Source organism: Acromyrmex echinatior, chromosome 11, assembly GCF_024713525.1.
Source record: "Acromyrmex echinatior isolate Ae372 chromosome 11, ASM2471352v2, whole genome shotgun sequence".
Lineage (NCBI taxonomy): Eukaryota > Metazoa > Arthropoda > Insecta > Hymenoptera > Formicidae > Acromyrmex > Acromyrmex echinatior.
This window is the reverse complement of record NC_141862.1, coordinates 2208286-2230412: the sequence shown is the minus strand read 5'-3', so window position 1 is coordinate 2230412 and position 22127 is coordinate 2208286. Positions and strand designations below refer to the sequence as shown.

The 22127-nt window shown below is 36.3% G+C and overlaps 1 protein-coding gene across 5 annotated transcripts in view; it reads right to left on the bottom strand.

Moving 5' to 3' along the window:
* The window catches only part of Art7 (arginine methyltransferase 7), an 80367-nt gene that overhangs the window by 23885 nt on the left and 34355 nt on the right, over positions 1-22127 (bottom strand). For 3 of the 5 annotated variants that reach the window (XM_087411456.1, XM_011053239.2, XM_087411457.1), the window contains exons 2-3: positions 21969-22123; positions 17195-17456 (exon numbers count right to left, since the gene is read on the bottom strand). In XM_087411456.1, coding sequence (XP_087267582.1) covers positions 17195-17377 — 183 coding nt within the window. In that variant the 5' untranslated portion in view covers positions 17378-17456; positions 21969-22123. The remainder of the gene's footprint in view (positions 1-17194; positions 17457-21968; positions 22124-22127) is intronic. The other 2 variants (XM_087411459.1, XM_087411458.1) reach the window with 2 other exon arrangements.

Sequence of the window (22127 nt, the reverse complement as noted above, 5' to 3'; positions counted from 1 at the left end):
TACTGTACAAAATGAATTATTACCAATATGATAAATAATGACATTTCGACAAAGGAGCCATAGATTTTTATGTTTTTTTATAGAATTGGGAAACTTATCACAATATATATGAAAAATACAAACAAAATTTTATAGATTTCCATTTGACTTTCCAAAATGGAAATACTAAGCATCGATACCTCGACATATTTATTGTCCATATTGATAACTATCAATAATTGCCGACCGATAATGGTCTGCTATTATCGCCGACGGACACGTTAGTATAGGTCAGTACTGCTGTCCATTTTTTATGCTACGTGTAATACAAAAATTATATGCTCATCAATTCGCATATTGCGGAAAAAGGGAGGGAAAAGAGGGGGGGAGAAGGAGAGAGGAGAGGGGGGGGAGAGAGATAGAGAGATAGAGAGAGAGGGAGGGGGAGGGGGAGGGGGCGAGGGAGAGGGACGAGGGAGAGGGACGACGACGACGGCGACGGCGACGGCGACGGCGACGATGCAGAAAGAAGTACAGGAGAGGTACAGAAGAAGTGCGGGAGAAGTGTGGAAAAGATGCGGAAAGATGTGGGAAAGATGCAAAAATGATGCATAAATTGTTTCCCATACAAAACATTTCGATTTCTATAATTTGAAAACCATCGACATACAAGGTGCGTCCCAAAATTTTCCGAACTTTTGAAATAAAACAATAACGGTTTACTTTTTTTTTCAAATTCAAATTGTTTATTCAAAGTAGTCCCCGTCGGACTCAATACAACGTTTGGCACGATCTAAAAGCATTTCAAATGAGTGTTTTATGTCGTTCAAAGGCACGTCCTTCAGAATAGTGGTACAAGCCCTTTGGATGTCTTCTACGTCCACATACCGCTTTCCTTTCATGGACAAATGCATTTTGCCGAATAGGTAGAAGTCACAAGGTGCCATATCAGGCGAATACGGGGAATGGTTGATTGTTAAAATGTGATTTTTAGTCAAAAAATCAGTGACAAGTGTCGAACGGTGAGATGGCGCATTATCGTGTAACAAGCGCCAACTTCCTCCTTCGCGATATTTTGGCCGAATACGACGAATGCGGTGCACCAAACGCTTCAAAACGCTTACATAGAATACAGCATTAACTGTTTGGCCTGCTGGAACGAATTCTTTGTGTACAATACCCTTGGAATCATAAAAACAAATGAGCATTGTCTTCACTTTTGACTTCTCTAAACGCGATTTTTTGGGTTTTGGGTCGTTTCGCGCCTTCCATTCCGCGCTTTGACGCTTGGTTTCTGGATCGTATTGAAAACACCACGTCTCGTCACCAGTAACAATGCTATAAAGGAAGTTTTGGTCCTTTTTTGCTTCCTTAATAATGTCCTTTGAATGTTGAATTCGATGCATTTTTCGTCAGTCAACTTGTGTGGAACAAATCGTGCACAGACTTTTTGTAGGCCCAAATGTTCGGTCAAAATGCGATAAATCGTTGATTTGGGGATGTTCAATTCCATTTCCATGTATCTCACTGAAGATTTTGGCTCATGCTTGATGAAATTACACACAACTTCGATGGAATTTTCGTTAATTGTCGATTTTGGGCGACCTGTATGTGCGTCGTCATTTATGTCCTCACGACCGTTCTTGAATCGCGTATACCACTCATAAACACTGGCACGGGCTACACAATTATCACCATAAACTTGTTTCATCAAATTATGGGTTTCGGTAAATGTTTTACCAAGTTTAAAACAAAACTTAATATTGGCTCTTTGTTCGAAGTTCATTCTCGTACCGATGTATACAACATACTGACACTTGAGACGCCATAACTTCGTTTCCACTGAACCAAATGTCATGAAATTTTTACTGGAAGTCAGCTAGGGATGTACCTTTCAAACGCGCAATCGAACACACGGATGGCGCCACCCGACCTATCCCTATTGAAAAAGTTCGGAAAATTTTGGGACGCACCTTGTATATAGACCGGTATACTATAAAAACTTATATGTTTTATGATGAAAAATTTTCTATTATAGTATTGATAAACAACTTTTCGATATTGAATTCCACATTGAATATTGTTGACTGTCTACAGTAAATGAATCATAAAAACTTATATGAGGAGTTGAATAACAATTGAATTCTAAGTTGTCTAGACATGCATGCAGTTATAGCTCAGCGTATTAAGTTATTAGGTGTACAAATAAGTTCCCGCCGTTTGACAAAAGACGGCGCCACTAGCAAGCTATGGTTAAAATTGTCTGATGTAAAACATTATATCGTAAGGTTGGACATCTGTCAACAACATAACCTTGAAATACTAGCGATTTTGTATCAGCATCATATATTTTTTTTTGTGCGAAAATGCCGAGTTTTGAGCCGAATAATCGTCATTTGCGGGAACTTTTGATTTACTTCTTTAATTTGAAGAAATCTGCAGCTGAGGCTCATCGATTGCTTGTAGAAGCATATGGTGAGACTGCCTTAAGTGAGAGAAGTTGTGAATGGTTTCAAAAATTTAAGAACGGTGAATTTGACGTCGAAGACAAAGAATGTAGCGGAAGGCCGAAAGTGTACGAAGATGCGGAATTGGGAGCATTATTGATTGAAGATTCATGCCAAACGCAAAAAGAACTTGCACTTACATTAGGAGCGACTCAACAAGCAATTTCACATCGTTTGAAATCATTGGGAATGATTCAAAAGCAAGGGAATTGGGTTTCATATGAACTGAAGCCGAGAAACGTTGAACGCCGATTTTCCATATGTGAAATGCTGCTTGTCAGGCATAAACGAAAGGGTTTTTTACATCGTATAGTATATCACTGGTGACGAAAAATGGATCCACTACGATAATCCAAAGAAGAGGAAATCATGGGGATCACCTGGCCATGTTTCAACATCGACAGCCAAGCTGAATATTCATGGAAAAAAACTTATGTTGTGTATTTGGTGGGATAAGCTTGGTGTCGTATATTATAAGTTGCTCAAACCGAACGAAACCGTTACTGGGGCTCTCTACCGAACACAATTAATGAGATTGAGCCGAGCACTCAAGGAAAAACGCGCCCACTACTACTCCAGGCATAACAAAATTATTCTCCTGCATGATAATGCTCGACCACATGTTACGGCGTCGGTCAAAACCTACATGGAAACACTCAATTGGGAAGTTCTACTCCACCCGCCGTATTCACCAGACATTGCCCCTTCCGATTACCATCTATTTCGATCGATGGCGCATGGCCTGTCTGAGCAGCACTTCACATCATATGAAGATATTAAAAATTGGATCGATAATTGGATAGCATCAAAAGATGAAGCGTTTTTCCAACGCGGTATCCGTATGCTATCAGAAAGATGTGTGTGATGAAAAAGTAGTGGCTAGCGATGGACAATACTTTCAATAAAACATTATGTATCGTTCTTTCACAATAAATGCTTAATTTTTGATAAAAAACAGCGGAAACTTATTTGTACACCTAATATTACTTCATAGGTTTTCGAATTTCGTTGATACTACATATACAATATATTTTTAAAAATATGAATATACTTATAAATGTAATATATTAGATGTACAAATAAGTTTCCGCCGTTTTTTATCAAAAATTAAGGATTTATTATGAAAGAACGATACATAATGTTTTATTGATGTAAGTCAAAATGTAAGTGCGAGTTTTTTTTGCATTTGGCACGAATCTTCATTCAATAATGCTTCCAATTTTGTCTTCGTACACTTTCGGCCTTCCGCTACGTTCTTTGTCTTCGACGTCAAATTCACCGTTCTTAAATTTTTGAAACCATTCACGACAACTTCTCTCACTTAAGGCAGTCTCACTATATGCTTCTACAAGCAATCGATGAGCCTCAGCTGCAGATTTCTTCAAATTAAAGAAGTAAATCAAAAGTTCCCGCAAATGACGCTTATTCGGCTCAAAACTCGGCATTTTCGCACAAAAAAAAATATATGATGCTGGTACAAAATCGCTAGTATTTCAAGGTTATATTGTTGACAGATGTCCAACCTTAAGATATAAATGTTTTACATCAGACAATTTCAACCATAGCTTGCTAGTGGCGCCGTCTTTTGTCAAACGGCGGAAACTTATTTGTACATCTAATATAAATATAATATTATATTAAAAATATTTCTGGCGGGAAAATACAAACAAAAAATATTTAAAAAATAGTTTTTAATTTTTAAAACAACATGTTCCATATCTAAAAAATCTGAATACGAAAAATTTGAATATTTCATTCATTATGGAATGATTAATTCACTGTAATTTTTTTAAGACCCAAATATCTTCAATAAAAAGGATTCTTTAAAAACTTTTTTTATTTTTTTTAATTCAAATTTTTTTAATTAAAAATCTAAAAAAACATTTTTTTAGATGTAATATCATACTAAAAAGTGTATCAGATTTTTTTAATTCACACGATAGAAAAATAAAAATTAAAAATTAAAACTGACATTTTTCACCATTACTATTACATAAATAAGTTTAGCAGAATGAAATTTGATGTAAAATAATCTTTCGAGCTTAACAATGTGACGTACTCATAATTGGATTTGATTCGAGGACATTTTTCATATGTTTATTCGGAGCTAGGCCCTTTAACTTGTTTTAACTCGATGCATCCCTTTGGTGGCGGTGCCGCAAACTGCTCGACGATGCTCCATTTCCATTTAATAGACAGAAATGTGGACTAAATTTTTTATGAAAACGATTCCAACAGATTGTAGCAGCATTTATGGTAATAAGTTTACTACAGTGTTTCCGCTCGTTTGCGCAAACAACTGTTGTCCGCAATGCCTCTAGGTTATCCTAAACGAAATTATTATTGCCCTGTAAGCAACATGATGGCAATTGAAGAGAAACTTGTGCTAAGCACCTATTTTTTTAAATTGTTATTGCTTACTGAGGATTTCAATACATTTTGTTCACGTTCGGAGAGCTCGAAACGCTCGTTTAGTTAAAATGCCGCTAGATTACTGACAACTTATGGGAATAAGATTAGGCGGAAAATGTTCGTCATGTGTTTCCGTCATGTTGCCCTGTGATTTTTAACAACTTAACATACGATCGGTTTATAAGAGGGCAACTGTTGTCATGAAGTTGCTCATAAAAGTTAATAATAATAAAAATCGGCACTCTAACAAGCAAAATCGAAAGTCGCTTTCTTAAATATTAAAAGTAACTTGAGTAAAGCAAACTGACAGTAACCTGCAGGCAACTTGCTATCTAGGTTGAAGAATTATAATAAATCACAAATTTTTTTGTCAACATTTTGTCCCTCAACAAGATATTTTTTATACTGAAAGATATCTTTAAAAAAAAAGAACCCCCGAACAAATTTTATCAAAAAACCTATAACAAAACAAATCATAATAACGTCAAAATGACGTTAAAATGAATCGAAAAATTTAATGACATTAAAATGACGTTAAAATGATTGAAAAATTTAATGATTATTTTGAAGTTATTTTGACATCATTTTGATATCATAATGACTTGTTGTTCTGCTTGGGTAGGTCTCGGTCAAATTATTTCAAATTTTATTATGTTATAGCTCATGTCAAGCTGATTGAAAATCCTCACGGGCACAAACCTCCAAATGCCTTAGTTTTTATTCCAGGACTTTCAGAAGATAATCAAAACATTTTATATGGAAAAATAATCAAAATCATTTTTTTTCTTAATATTAATTACGATATCTGTATAATATATCATGGATATGTACTACCCTTACAGCACGAAATATTACAGCAATATTGCAGCAATATTTTAATAAAGTGCGCAATATTACAAAAAATGCAACAATATTGCTGCAATATTGAAATTATATTTTATTGGAAATATTGTATTAGGTGTTGGAATTAATTCGTAGCGTTTTACAAAGTATTTATAAGTTTTAAAAGTACTTTCATTAATGTATTTTTTAATGCTCATGTGAAATAAATAACATTCTTTCATTAAAAAACGCTACGAATTAATTCCAACACCTAATAATATTGCAAAATATTATAATTTTAATATTTTGTAGAAAATATTACAATATTTGTTGTAATATTACAATTCAATAAATAAGTACGCAGCCTTGCCTCTAGAGGAATAAGCTTCTCGTAAAAAGAAAATGTTCATATCCTATAAGAATTCCAGATAGTACAGTGAATTCGTAAAATATTCTTTAAGTTTCTCCTTTTCTGAAATTGTAATTCTTTAGGAATTTATACAAGAACACAATAAGAATACTCTAAGAAGTTTCATGCATCATGTTTTGAATTTCTGAAAACTTCTTAAAGTATTCATATAATGTTCCCTCTATATCAACATCTTATGAATTCAAAAAGAAGTGTTTAGAATAGATATATAAGATGTGACATGACGTTTTTTGTCCGATACTATTACTAATCCATGTCGCGGATTAGCCGAATGGATCCTGGGTCCTCCCGGCTCGTGAGAACGGGCAACAAGCGTGCAGGCGCTACCGTTCATGCGCCACCTTAAATTTATTTTTATTTATTTTTTCTTCTGTATATTTTTTTGCATTATTTTTCTGCGAGAATCGTTGCCAAGATTGGTAGCTGTGTGCGTTGATTGTATCGAAGCTGTCTCACCCAGTTGTTAGCAGGGAAGAGAACCGCAGAAGAGAACCGTTATCGAGGAGATTCCAGACTACTCCCCAATGGGAGGGGAGGGCGTGTAAGTCATATCACTCTTTTTAACTTGTTGCCTGCACCTATTATTTGTTCTTTTAGGCTACAAAAACGTCAGGATGAGATAGCTTCTCAAAAGAACAACCAGCTAGGACGTCCGTCGAGAAGATCACGGCGGACTCAAGCGAACCAAAGGAACTGCCTAAAGTAGGAAGAGCTCCGTGCGAGACAAGAGAAGAATTCCGAAAAGACTATCCAGGCGAAATTCGGATTCCGCGCCAAGTCGCGGAAAGTTACGTCGCTGCCACGGGCCCACGCGATTCGCCAATCAGGCCGAAAGGTCTCCCGAAAAGCAGCGCGGCCTGTGCATCCCCCTGGGCCTGCCGAAATCACTTGCGTTGGCACGAGCCATGGGCAGATTGTGAGAAGACGCAGGATCCATTGAGCGAGTTAAGAGCTACGAATTATTAAAATAAGCCGAACGGAGATAGAAGGAACAGAAAGAAGGTATCGGAACGAGAAAGAGGAATCGCCGATGAGATAAGCGTAGAAATTCTGTAAAGCCGCCGATTCCCGTGATCTTGAACGAATAGCACGTGCCAAAAGGCACCAATTCGAGCCGAAAGGCTGAGGCCCGTACAGAGAACTACCACGAGTAATTAATCTTTTAGCTGTCGCTTGCCGTTCGCTTAAATCACATAGATTGTCATAAATTATTGTATTCAGTTCGCGTAAAGCTTGCCGCCCTCTCGTCACAGCGAAGTCATCGCGTCTTGTTAATGTGATTGTATGTTAACTCGCCATCACATTGTACGCCGCCGTTTGAGTCGCATTTCGTGTAGAGTAGAGAAAATCATTGTACGACGTCTGGCGGAAAGCCGCGATTGTTGCTATAAACTTTGATCGACTGATGAATTTGGAATAACTCTCGCGACAATTACCTGTTCACGTTCATTATTTTGTAACTCGATAGCTTCCGGTTATAACGAGCTCATATTCGCGTCGAGACAAATTATTGTCACTATGATAAATTGCATACTTGAGTAGACACTTATAATCGTTTCCCTTACCAATATTAAATATACGTTTGTCATTTTCTTATTATTAAAAGGAAGTAGTTCCTATTTGTTCTCTTCCGATTCACTCCCGCTCTGAATAACCCATCCCTGCTGTCCATGCGGGGTTGAACAGTCGGTTGTCGTCCGTCACATTAAAGAAATATTGAGTATAATTAGTCGAGATTTAGAGGAGCAACAAAAAGCGGCACGCTCACTCGTGCTTAGCGCCCAACTTAAGTCAAGAAATAATTCGCGATAATTCAGTGAGTAGCTACCAACTTAAGGTATCAGAATAAAATCATTGGCTGTCAAATTGCGATCACAGAAAAGCGACGAAGTTGTGTCGTCAGTCGAGACTACAGTCACAAGGGTTATAAAATATCCAGTAAGGATCAGTTTTACAACTCAAGTTCAACTTATTTCTCATCTCTTCCAATTTTAGAATTGGAAAGAAATAATGAATAAGTTGAACCTCGGTAACCTAACCGTGAGTTGGGCCTAAATCTCAAAATTTGTTCACGTTGCATGCTCCATCTGCATAAACCATGTTATTGGTTCTTGCAGTTAGCCCGGCCACGATACTCGGCCATAAACTAGTTCTAAAATGTAGGTAACAAGTCCAAAAAAGGACACAAACACAAAAAAGCTCAGCAGCTAACAAAAATTAAGGATGATGCAATCGCCAAACCGAGACGAAACACGTCCGATACACATTTGAGATGCTTCGTATCTGGTCACATTTATAACCTATCGATCGCGCATGTACTTGCAATTCCTCATGAATTCTCAGAGTATTCACAATACTAAATCGCAAAAAAACAAACCACCAGTAGAGCGCACAGTTCGGTAGTCACCATTCGCCTTTATAAGTATATCGCGAGGGAAATTCGTGTGCTGAAGTTATTGCTGGCTCATGATAGACTGTTTCTGCGCGCGAACCGCGTCAGGTAGCTTATTAGCGTAACTTAGCGAATTATGTCCGGGACGAGGGGGAGGGGCGAGTCCGATCGGATCGCGAGAAGAAGGGCTTCAGTCTCCTATTTCGTTCTCAATTTCTTCTCCTCAAGTGAACAGCGCATCGACATCCTAGGAAACGAGTCTGGATATTCGTAACATTAACACGCTGGCTAGCTTGCTCGAGGCAAGCTTGCAGAAGTCATGACAGGCAACATGAACCAACGGCTGCGATGGTTCACAGCCCATGGAAGCCGATCAGGACTTCACTCAGGTGTCTAGGAAGCGAAGCCTAAAGACGACAGACGCTTCAAACACAAAAGTAAGATTAAGTTGGTAGAATCGCATCCTTTAGCGGGAATTGTTTCTCAATCCAACGAGGTCAGTAGTGAGCCGGAAGGCGCCAGCGCGTCACAAGTTACAGGCGCACCGCGCAAGGCCACGTATTTTTACACTAAGAACAATTCGGCACCCTTCGCGGTATATGTTTATCTCGGATAGGAACTCGACACTTCATTTTTGTCTTGTCGCGCATTGTACCAGAAATAGTGAGCAATGATATCATTCACATCAAAAGATTAGGCAGCAGCAAGACGCTTGTTGAAATTAAGACGGTGGAAGCGTATGGTCGCTAACCCCGCTTTGGAAAAGCATAATCTCAAGGTATTTATACCATCCTTCCGCGTGCTCAAAACAGGCATAATCAAGGGACTTGATCAATCATTATCTATTGAATGCATCAAGGAAAATTCGCTCTCCTGCTAAAATTCTGGACATATAATGCTTAAACCGCCGCATGATCATTAACAATCAAGCAACTTACGTTCCTTCGAAGACCCTATGTATCAAATTCGGACAGTCCCTTACAAGCGAAATTGTTCTTTTCAACGCATTATATTCTCACTTCTTACTCCGTGCATTGTAGACACATAATGGCTCCGGTAACGCGATTTGCGACATGCGACACGAGATATTCAATCAACATACTGCTTTTCCAGAAGAGCTACACATTGATTAAATATCGCGTATCGTTAGATGTCGCATATCGTGTCGCACATCGCTATATCAGAATTATAAGAGGTCCCGTGAGGTATATTTATCGCGTAACCGTATATCCAATCAGAAATCAATAAAATGCGAAACCAGTGGATCAAAAAGGAGGATCCCAATTGGACACGTTTAACTGGACACCGATCAATTCGATATTGATCAATTGAATATCGATCGATTGGACACCGCTCAATTAGAAGACATGCTCAATTGGATATCGATCGATTCGACACCTATCGATTGGACACCAATCGAGTGGACACTAATCGATTGGACACTAATCATCTGGATTTCGATCATTTGGACACCCATGTCCCCCTACTAATGCGGGGGACATGCTTCTATAATAGAAATTGTAGCGATCGTAGGGTCTTAAGTCGTAGAAAATGATCAATCATAGTCGATTTTTCTTCTCATATTAGACTGTGATTGATTAATTTTCTACGATTTAAGACACTACGACTTCTTTTGTAGACCCTGCATAAGGGGCGCATGGTTTCTATAATTGTATTGCTGCACATGGGTTTCGACTTCCTACGCGAAGCGATTTTTACCCTGCACTCCCCCCCCCCCCTCTGTCAAGGTGTCCAATTAGTCCCAATTAGTCCCAATTAGTGCCCAGTTGATCAGTGTCGAATTGATCGCAGCATCTAATTGACGTGTTCAATTGGGTGTCACCCGATCAGAAGCGTTATTCTGGTTTTACATTTTACTGATTTCTAATTGATTACGCGATACGCGACAAATACGCCTCATGGGATTCTACCCTTAAATCCCCTCTCTAGATAAGTCACAATACGAAAAACGCATTTGCATTCACATTCGCGACACCCAATCAGAAGCTGTTATTAGTACCATTGACACTTCTGATTATCACGAATGTGAATATGGTTTGCGTGCTGCGACTTATCTAGACAGAGCTTAAGACGCAGAACTCAAGTCGCAAGCTTGTTGCATCAGCCAATCTAATGCGTCAATTTGAAAAGTAATGCTTTGAGATTGGGTGACGTAACAAGCTTGCGACTCGTGTTCTGCGTCTTATGTAGATCGGGCTTTATCATCTTTCATTTATAGAAAGTTCAATTTAAATTTTTTATACTATAACTCCCCAGATAACAAGTTGCCTGTAGGTTGTCAATTTATTTGAAGTTGCTTAAGTTGCCTTCAATATTTAAGAAAGCAACTTCCGATTTGCCTATTAGATTGCCAACTTTTATTGCTACTAACTCTTATGAGCAACTTGATGACAACAGTTGCCCTCTTATAAACCGTATAATAAGTTGTTAGAAATCACAGCAACATGATAGAAACAGTTTAAAATCGCCTAAAATCTTACTCCCATATTACTAGTAATCTAGTGACATTAGCTGAACGAGCGTTGTCAAGTTCTCCGAATGTGAACGAAATCTTAGGTAAGCGTAACAAGCGTGATAACATTTTAAAGTATCAGAAGATTTCATTTACTCGATAAACATTTCAAAAAAAGTATTATGCTTTCATGTTAAAACTTTAGAGCTAGCTAAAAAAATTATTTCATTAGAACACAGCTGAAAAATCTGTTAATGACTGTGTCTTTTATTCTATTATATCGTTTTATTAAAATCGAGAAATTTAACTCGATGCATCCCTCTGATTCAACGCACTGCTCGACGATGCTCCAATTCCATTCAATTAACGGAAATGTGGACTAAATATTTTACGAAAATGATTCCAACAGATTGTAGCAATATTTATGGCAATAAGTTTGCTACAATGCTTTCGCTCGTTTGCGCAAACAACCATTGTCCGCATAATTGCTCTAAACAAAATTATTATTGCCCTGCAGCAACATGATAGCAATTAAAGAGAAATTTGCACTTATTTTTTCACTGGTAAAAAATTTGATAAAAAATTTGGGAAAAAATCTTATCGACTTGAATATTGAATCTGGATTTCATATTCACTAATGTGAATCGTGTATATACGATAGAAAATGTATATGTATATGTATCTCAGTATGTGTACATGTGTATATATATATAAATGTTGTAGGAATCTTTCGATAAGATCTTTACCGTTTCTTATATACAGATCCTATATATTAAAAAGTCTAATAGAAAAAGTAAGAAAACTATTTTATCTTTATCGTTTTGAATATGGATTTTGCTTCGTGTTTTCACAAAATGCCGTATGATGAATATTTTATATTGAAATGCTATCATTATCGCATTATCATTTCATATAGTTTCTTATAGTTTTTTTTCGCAATTAAGAATCATGAATGTATAAGAATTTATCGAAAATTGAATTTCTATCGATTTCTATATCTATTTAAATCCAAATTTGATGTAAATATAAGAAATAAAAAGTAAAGTATTTTTTATTCTTATATTTACATCATATATTCATCATGCTTGAAATACGTCATACATTTATAAGCATATACATATTTTTAAAAACGTATATGTAGCATCGACGGGATTCGAATCTAAGACCTATGAAGTAATAACTTAATACGCTGAGTTATAACCGCATGCATGTCTGGACAACTTGGCTTAGATATTTTCTTTTCTAATTCGAAAACTACAGCGAGTATCTCAAAATGATATAAGAATATTTTGTTCCCTTTGATCCATTCTCCGCTCCCCCAATGTGGCCCCGACCCATCTTAAGAGACACTGAGTGTGTGTGTGTGTGTGTGTGTATGTGTGTGTGTGTGTGTGTGTGTGCGTGCGTGCGCGTGTGTGTATTGGGTCATTTAAAAAGTATCCGCGGTTTTTTGTCACTAGATGGTCATATATCGGGCAACACTAATCCGATTGTGTCAAATGAACGCGCCTGAAAGATGACATTTTAGGTTACATTTTTTGTAAACAAAGTTTGATGATTCATCAATCGTGTCAAAAGTTATATTGGTTTGAAAATGAATGAAATTTCTGAAGAAATACGCTATGTGATGCTTTTTTACTATAAAAAAGGCAAAAACGCAGCACAAACATCCAGAAAAATTTGTGAAGTTTACGGCGCGGATGCTGTAAGTGAACGCAGGACGCAGAAGTGGTTTGTTCGATTTCGTTCTGGAAATTTTGATGTCAAAGATCGACCTCGCTCTGGTCGGCCAGTCACTAAAAAAGTCGATGAAATTTTGCAACTGGTCGAGCAAGACCGGCATGTGAGCTGTCAGGAGATAGCCAATGCACTAAGAATCAACCATGTGACAGTTTGGAATCATTTGAAAAAGGTTGGCTACGCAAAGAAACTCGATGTTTGGGTGCCACATGAGTTAACGCAAAGAAATTTGATTGATCGAATTTCCATCAGCGAAACACTACTAAAACGCAACGAAATCGATCCATTTCTGAAGCAAATCATCACGGGCGATGAAAAATGGGTGAAATACAAGAATATCATTTGTAAAAGATCATGGAATAAGCGCGGCGAACTACCACAAACGACTTCAAAGCCTGGATTGACAGCAAATAAGGTGATGCTATGTGTATGGTGGGATTGGAAGGGAATCGTCCATCATGAGGTGTTACCACATGGCCTAACGATTAATTCAGAGTTCTACTGTTCACAACTGGATAGATTACAGGAAGCGATTAAGGAAAAACGACCAGAATTGATTAACAGAAAAAGTGTTGTCTTCCATCATAACAACGCCAGACCACACACATCTTTGATGACGCGCCAAAAATTGAGAGAGCTTAGTTGGGAAGTTTTGATGCATCCACCGTATACCCCGGACCTTGCACCGTCTGACTACCATTTGTTTCGATCTCTGCAGAACTCTCTTGATGGAAAAACATTGGCCGACAAAAGAGCTGCTGAAAATCACTTGAAAAAGTTTTTCGCCGATAAAGCACAGAAGTTCTACACGGATGGAATTATGAAATTACTCAAAAAATAGCAAAAGGTTATAGATAATAATGGCCAATATATACTTGATTAAAATTGATTTTCAATAAAGAAAAATTTCATTCAAAAATTGAACAAAAAACCGCGGATCCTTTTTAAATGACCCAATATATATATATATATATGTATACATGGTGCATTCTAAAAGTAATGCGCATTTTCTGGGAAAAATAGATTTATTGATCGTAGCGGTACAAATGCTCAAAATTCTTCAAAATACTCTCCCCCTGAATCAATACACTTGCGGAGACGTGTCTGCCACGCCTGGAAGGCACGCTGAAATTCCTCGACGAAAATGTCTCTTAGGAACGTTGTAACATGCTTTTGTTTTCCACGGACTCCCAATGCTTTCCTTTCAGCTCTCTCTTCAGACGGGGAAACAAAAAAAAGTCGCACGGAGCCAAGTCGGGACTGTAAGGGGGCTGGGGGACCACCGGGATGTTGCCCCGGGCTAGGTAGTTGGCAACGGCAATGAAGGCCGTGTGGCTGGGGACATTGTCATGGTGGAGCTTGATCGCGTCTTTGATGTCAGCCCTCACGCGCGCGACCCGGCGTTTCAATCTCTTGAGCACCTCCAGGTAGAAGGCTGAGTTGACAGTTTCTCCCTGCAGTACAAATTCAAAATGGACGATTCCTCGGACGTCAAAAAAGACAATGAGCATCGTTTTGATGCGAGACTTGCTGAACGCCTTGTGCCACCTCCCGGACTGTGACCTTGAAATGCAGTCGTTCTTGAAGGCCTCTTGAAGCATCTGGAATGTTTCGGTTGCATTTTTTCCAAGTCGCACGCAAAACTTGATGGCGTATCGCTGTTCAAGCGAACGCTCCATCGCGCCGTGTTACAAAGTCGAAAAACACACTTCACGCGGAGGCACGTCTTTCCACTCAGACTGCTTGGAGCAAACTGGCGACCGGCTGCCTTGGAAGGGCAGACCCCCTACCACATTTCCCGACCCATTTTACCCCGCTGCGATGGATATTCGCGTCACAATAAAATCATGCATTACTTTTATAATGCACCATGTATATGTATGTACATATATATATATATATATATATATATATATATATATATATATATTAGGTGTTGGAATTAATTCGTAGCGTTTTTTAATGAAAGAATATTATTTATTTCACATGAGCATTAAAAAATACATTAATGAAAGTACTTCCCATCACTTGTAAAACGCTACGAATTAATTCCAACACCTAATATATATGGATATATAAAAGATAAAAATTTGATATATAAAAAATTGATTAATTCTTTATAATTAAATAAAAAGATATCTTTCTATATACGAGGTGTGACTATTAAATAACGAGACTGACGCTGTTACAGAAGAAGTACGCATGCGCCAAACGCCAGCGACCGACAGCTGTTTAGCGTGAAGCCTTCTCTTTCGAATGCAGTACTTCTCGCTTTTGTAAACAAATTCGTATAGCCGTAGCCTTCTTTCGCATTAGAGTTGTTTTTTTGTTTCGCCGGAAAGATGATAAGTGTAACAATAGAGCAACGAATTGTGAAATTTCACGTAAAACTTGGAAAAACCGCTACTGAAACTTATAATTTATTGAAAGAAGTGTATGGCCATGAATGTTTATCGCGTGCACGTGTTTTTGAGTGGTTTAAGCGTTTCCAAGACGGCCGAGAAGACGTTGGAGATGATTCACGCCCGGGTCGCCCTTCCATGTCAAAAACAGATGACAATATCGAAACAATTGGTAATCTGGTTCGATCCGACCGTCGGTTAAGTATTCGTGCGATTGGTGAAACTGTAGGAATTGACAAAGAATGTGTACCGCAAATTTTACATAACAATTTTAACATAAAAAGTGTGTGCCAAAATGGTACCTAAAATTCTCACGTTTGAACAACAAGAAGCTCGCAAAAATCTTTGTACTGACACTTTGAATGTCATTGAAAATGACCCAAACTTATTGGAAAGGATAATAACATTAAATTAAAATAATATAAAATTAAAAGGAACAAGATTTGAGTCCGTTGAAGCTGTGAAAGAGAAAGCGGCACGCGTCCTGAAGGAGTTGACAGAAGAAGACTTTCAGCACTGTTTCAAACAATGGAAGATTCGCATGGAGCGTTGTAGGGATAGAGGAGGGGTGTATATTGAAGGTGATAATAAGTAAATATGTATGAAATCAAAATAAAATGTTTTACAGCGTCAGTCTCGTTATTTAATAGCCACACCTCGTATATATTAGGTGTTGGAATTAATTCGTAGCGTTTTTAATGAAAGAATGTTATTTATTTCACATGAGCATTAAAAAATACATTAATGAAAGTACTTCCCATCACTTGTAAAACGCTACGAATTAATTCCAACACCTAATATATATATATATATATATAAAGTATATCAATCATTTAGTATAATATATATATAAAATGATAGTAAATATAGAATCCATGAAATAATAAATATAATATTCTCACTAAATTTACCTAATTGGGAGACAGTGTGTGTGCGCGCGCGAGTGCGTGAATGTGTGTGCGCAAGTGCGTGCGTGTAAATGTGAGTGCGTGCGTGCATGCGTGCGTGCTGTGTGTGTGTGTGTGTGTTACTGTACAAAAATGAAACATTTATTTAAAAAATTCACAACAATTGCTATCCTGTTTGCATAAATAAAAAAAAACAATATTATGTATGCATATTACTTACTAATATAAACTATACTGTACATTTTCAATGAAGACAAATGCAACATACGAAGGAAAACATTATCACTGTTACTGCTGTCACAGTGTCATAAAAATACTATGATGCACTGACAAATCATCAGTTGTCGACATGTTGCCGTCACCACATTGCTGGGTAACATACTGTAACATACTAATATTTCTGACTGCTTGCTTTCAAAATTCCATTAATTAAATATTTGCATAATCATTCGTGCTGTTCAATATGATAAGATACTTGATATGATGACGGCAAACAAACAACTATTCAACATTCATGCAGTGTATTAGTTTGTTCAATATGATTAATCACACTTGGTTATCTGGATATTGCCTAGACAAACTAATGCCCTAAACGAAATTATTATTGCCCTGATGACAGCAACATAATAACAATTGAAGAGAAACTTGTGCTAAGTACCTATTTCTTTTCTTATGACAAGAAACATTTTGTTATCTATGTCAAATTCGTAATGTATGTAAGCTACAAAAACTTACATATTTTTTACAATATATATGAAATATATGATAGTGTTAAATAAAAAACTTCTTTGATTTTATTTTTTATTGGTAATGCTTAAAGTAAAAAAATTATGATTTCTTAATTATGACACTGATTTACAATATTACTATTTCTTGTTATCTAAATTGTGATTTTTATGCATTTTACTTCGTAAAGTAATACAAAAATTGTTTAAATTTGTGGAAATTTTTCAAAAAAACATAATTAATTTTTCAAAATCTGTAGGTAATGGATCTTCTTCAATCTTATACATTCTTTTTGAGCAACTAAAAATACGATTCACCACTCAGCAGTTGAGAAACAAAAACGTTGTAAATCAGTGTTATCAATGAGTAAAAATATAAAATAATAATATAAAAAGATACTAACTCGTTCATGGTCATGTAGCATATCTGCAAAAGCAGATCTAGCTACTTCTTGATGATAATCATAATATTGATCTTTCTCTTCCCACGAAGCAACACCAGTGAGAGGATTCAAACATTGCGTAAATATACTCATATTTCGATTAAATAATGTTCTTATTGCAGTGATAACACTAGCTTTTAACATCCAACGTTGAAATGTATGTGCAGAAAAATGGAAGATTTATTTAAATATTCTGTCTTTGCTTTATTTCAATTCCTTATACCTGTAAGAAGTCATAATTTCTATGTATTGTAGATTCCAAAGTGTTTTATATAGAGTGACCAGATCAGTCTAGTTTTTCCCGAATACTTTTTTTAAAAGCGTCCAGCCATGTCCGATCAGGTTGTTAATGTGTCCGGGATGGACTCCTTTTGTTATTCATTTTGTGTGTGTGTGTGTGTGTGTGTGTGTGTGTGTGTGTGTGTGTGTGTGTGTGTACACGCGACATGTAAGAGAGGAAGAAGGGAGAAGGCGGGAGAAGGAAGATGGAAGGGAGGGATGGAGATGGAGAGGGGAGTGAGGGAGAGAGGCGTTTTGATATTCTAGGGCGAGCTTTCTAAGAAAAGAGGAAAAGATTTTACAAGAGCAGATATTATTAGGTGTTGGAATTAATTCGTAGCGTTTTTAAATGAAAGAATGTTATTTATTTCACATGAGCATTAAAAAATACATTAATGAAAGTACTTCCCATCACTTGTAAAACGCTACGAATTAATTCCAACACCTAATATATAATAATAATAAAACTTATTATGCATGAGAGTTAAAGCAATGCAGATAATGATAAGATTATATTACATGAGATCATAAAAAAGTGAGTATACTAGGTACAAAGATTATAACTTTAAAATATTATGTTATTAACTAATAAAGAAAAAAAGAAAAACTAATGTAACAAAGTAATAAGAACTTACGAGAAAATAAGAAAATTACGAGGCCATTCGTCTGCTGCAGCCACAGATGCCGAAAGAGTTCACGAAAGAGTTTAAATATATATGAGGAATCAGATTCTCTAATTGAGCTCGAAAGTGAATTCCACATTGTAGCCTCGAAAAGAGTTGTATGTAGTTGTTCTACAGGAGAGAATGACAAGGTTAAAAGGAGAAGCGCGGGTGTGATCACGAGGACTTATGTAAGGACGGAAGTTAGAAGCAATATAGGAGAGAGCGGATGATAGAAAACAGAAACAGCAAATGAGATAAGTTCTTCTGGCATCTGCGGAGAGTCATCCAAGCATGCTGTAATAATTAGAGTGATCGTAAATACGCAAATTGTAAATAAAACGCAAACGTTCATGAGTCGCTTGAGTTTGAGTCTCTACTGACTAGTTAGATCAGTGAAAACAGTAATCACAGTGCACAGCAATAATAAAAAAATGGAGATATTAGGAAGGTGATTAGCTGTACACAGAGGAGCTACTGATTAAGCTACTCTTATAATATTTGAGCTGCTATAAGATCTTATTAACACGATTGGAGATGGTTTTGACCTGCTCAGAGCAGAATGTTCGTGAAGTGAACATCCAGGTTGGTAACTTGATTGGTGAATTCAATAGGTAAGCCATCTATCTTAAGTTCTATTTCATGAGAAGTGTCAATGTTATTGAGTGCCTGGCAGTGCCTATGAGCATAACTTTTATTTTGTGCGGATTAAACCTTAGAGAGTTATCATCAGCCCAAAGTTCGATAACAGCAATGTCCTCCCTGACCTTACTTACCGCCTATTCAAGCTGCTCCTGAGGCTAACAGTGGATATAGATCTGAAGATCATCAGCGTAAAGAATATGCTTGCATTTGATAGAGAGCTGTAAGTCATAGATGAAGAGAGAGAACCGAGAAACAGAGGCCCGAGAACAGAATCTTGAGGGACACCTGCTTAAATGGGCGCCCATGACGAGAACGTACCTCGCTGAAATCTCCCAGATAAGTAGGACTCAAACATAGAGAATCAGGCTAGAGTAAATTGAGAGATTGGATGACATTTTACGAAAAAACAGCTCATGGGAGACAGCCTGTCAAAGGCCTTGGAGAAGTCAAAAAGAACGAGCAGGGTGACCATTCTTTTGTCGTTGGCCAACTTAACTAACACAGACTGCGTACTATGGCCCCTCCGAAAGCCAGTTTAAAATGGATTGATGAATTGATAAGTTATCAAGGAAAGAGAATTGGTCATACACGCTCAAGGACTTTGGAGAGAAAACAGAAAATGGAGAGGGTTGAAAATCAGACGGAGATTGAGGATTTTTTAAATTAAGGAATGGAGTTACATTAAAAAGCTTCCAGATGGATGGGAAAGTGGAAGAATACAAGGAAAGATTAAATAAATCAAGGATAATGGGAAAGATAATGGACAAATTAAGCGTAATTAGACAGTTGATACTGTCAGATCCAGTGGATTTGGAGAGAGCTTTGTCCAAAGTTTCTGGTGTTACATGAAAAAAAAAATAGAACGAATTGGAGGAGAAATCAGAGGAGAGCAGAGAGAGGAAAAGAAGGCGGGCATTATAGTGGCAATTGAAGATGAGATAGAGAGATTGGAAGGTGTGAAAGTAGGAGAATTAGGAGGGGCAAAATGAATGGTGTGATCGGTGGAAATGTAAAAAATTGTATTAGTAAAGGAGGAACAGAGGTAAAGAAGATGATCAAGAGAGATATTGAGGGAGTAGCGGAAGATTTAGATTTGGCAAGGTCAAGAGAGAGAGGGGGAGGGGGGAGAGAGGGAGAGGACTGGAAATCATTAAGTCCATGGCCCATAAAATACATAGTAAAATAACAAAAATAACCTAAATCTGGGCTAATGAGAGTCAGCGCGAAGTGCGCAATAAATCTTTTACAAATAATTTTATTAATCCAAACGATGTGTTGATATCTTCTTTATTTAAAATCTAATATCATCTTTATTTAAAATCTTGAAAATTTGAACGTATCGATTCTGTTTGGAATCTTTATCAGCAATCTTCTTAAACTATACTATATAGATTTCGCGAACGTTCGATATAAAATCATTCATAGGTTATCAAAACTGTAGTGTTATCTGTTTAAATTCATATACATAAATATTAAAATTCAACCAATAAAGTAACGAGTAACTCATTCACACGATCGCCAAATCTCATCATGAAACTTTGGATAATATATTAATATTCTCAACTAAATACATTTTATAATACATTTAATGTAAATTTGTTTGATTCCGTCCAATCCATCTGGAGTGACGAATATGTCTAACGAGACGTTAAAATTGACAAAGGTCGGATCGACGGAAAACAATAAGTCATAATAAATATGAAATATAAAGACAGTACATTCGAATTAAGTTGTTGATTTTTATATGATGTATGTAACATATTTAATGTATACAAATAATAGATATAATAACAGAAAATTATTGTAATAGTTTAAAACATAATTTAATGCAAGAGTTGAAACATCAAAATGAAGATCTAGAATACATAGTCAAAATTTAAACGCGTCGCATTAACATTATGCTTAAAATTATGTAGTAATTTATAATCACTCATTGTAAAAGTTGCAAATATAATCAAATACAAGAATTGATTAACGATAGAATAGTTACAAATATAAATTAATAAATGAATTGGTGAGTCAAAAAAAAAATTAGAAATTAAAATTTTTAAACGTCGCATTAATATTGTATATAAAATTATGAGGTAAATTTATTATCACTCAGTTTTGAAATATACATTATGTCAAATCATTTAACATAGATGTATACATAGTAAACTAATCACCAAATCATTACTATGTATTCATGATAAAAAAATTTGAAAAATACTATGTATTATTATATTATAGTCGGTTTTTTTTTGCTAATACTAATACATATTTTTATGGTCTTAGGATTTTTAAATGCACTCTTTTTCATTTACTTTTGAATTTAAATATACAACTTATTTTATATTATTAGGTGTTGGAATTAATTCGTAGCGTTTTACAAGTGATGGGAAGTACTTTCATTAATGTATTTTTTAATGCTCATGTGAAATAAATAACATTCTTTCATTAAAAACGCTACGAATTAATTCCAACACCTAATACAATTTAAACTAAAATGTCTTTTTTGTCTTATTTTCAGTTATTTATTTTTGTACTACTTTTCAATCAATCAGGAATGTCCTAGTTTAGATCTGGTCACACTAGCTGTATGTATCACACAAGCACTAAATCTCTGTTCACAAACTATATTATTTTGCTCCTTCTAAAGCCCGATGTCCACGATGCTAAAAATCGGTACAAGATTTCGGATCGATTTCAAAGAAAGAATTAACAAATCACATTTGAACAATTTGAACACATGACCATTACGATAGGTCAATTCTTTCTTCATCCGAGATCTCGGACCGATTTCGTGGACACAAAGCTTAAAGAAGAATTCACACCTTGACAGAAAAATAGAAGCCAATGGTTGCGTTTAGTAGAGAGAACTAATCAGTTAGCGCTTATGATTAGTTCTTGCCTTTCGTTCTTTGTTGGATCTAAGTGCAGGAACCAATTATATTAAAGAATCACTAAGATGATGGGATCACTAAGATCACTGATTGGTTTTCTCTGTTAAATGCAGTCAATAGGAATTCACGCTGGTAGTAAGTAGTACACTCTGCTTTTTTATTTTTCTATCAGCGCGAGTGATTGGCTTCTGTCAAAGTACGAAATCTCTCTAAGAAATTTATTACTTTCAATAAGAAGGAAGTATAGGTTCTCATATAAAATCTTACTGATAATGCATGGGGCGAACTGCAGAAGACAATAATGATAATGTATTTAAACTGCCACGTATGTCTTGGACTTTTATCAGTTTATGAGCTATTAGTATAACTTTATTATTCTTCCGTTTCAACATTCCAAAAATTTTGAAAATATTAAATTTTTCCTGC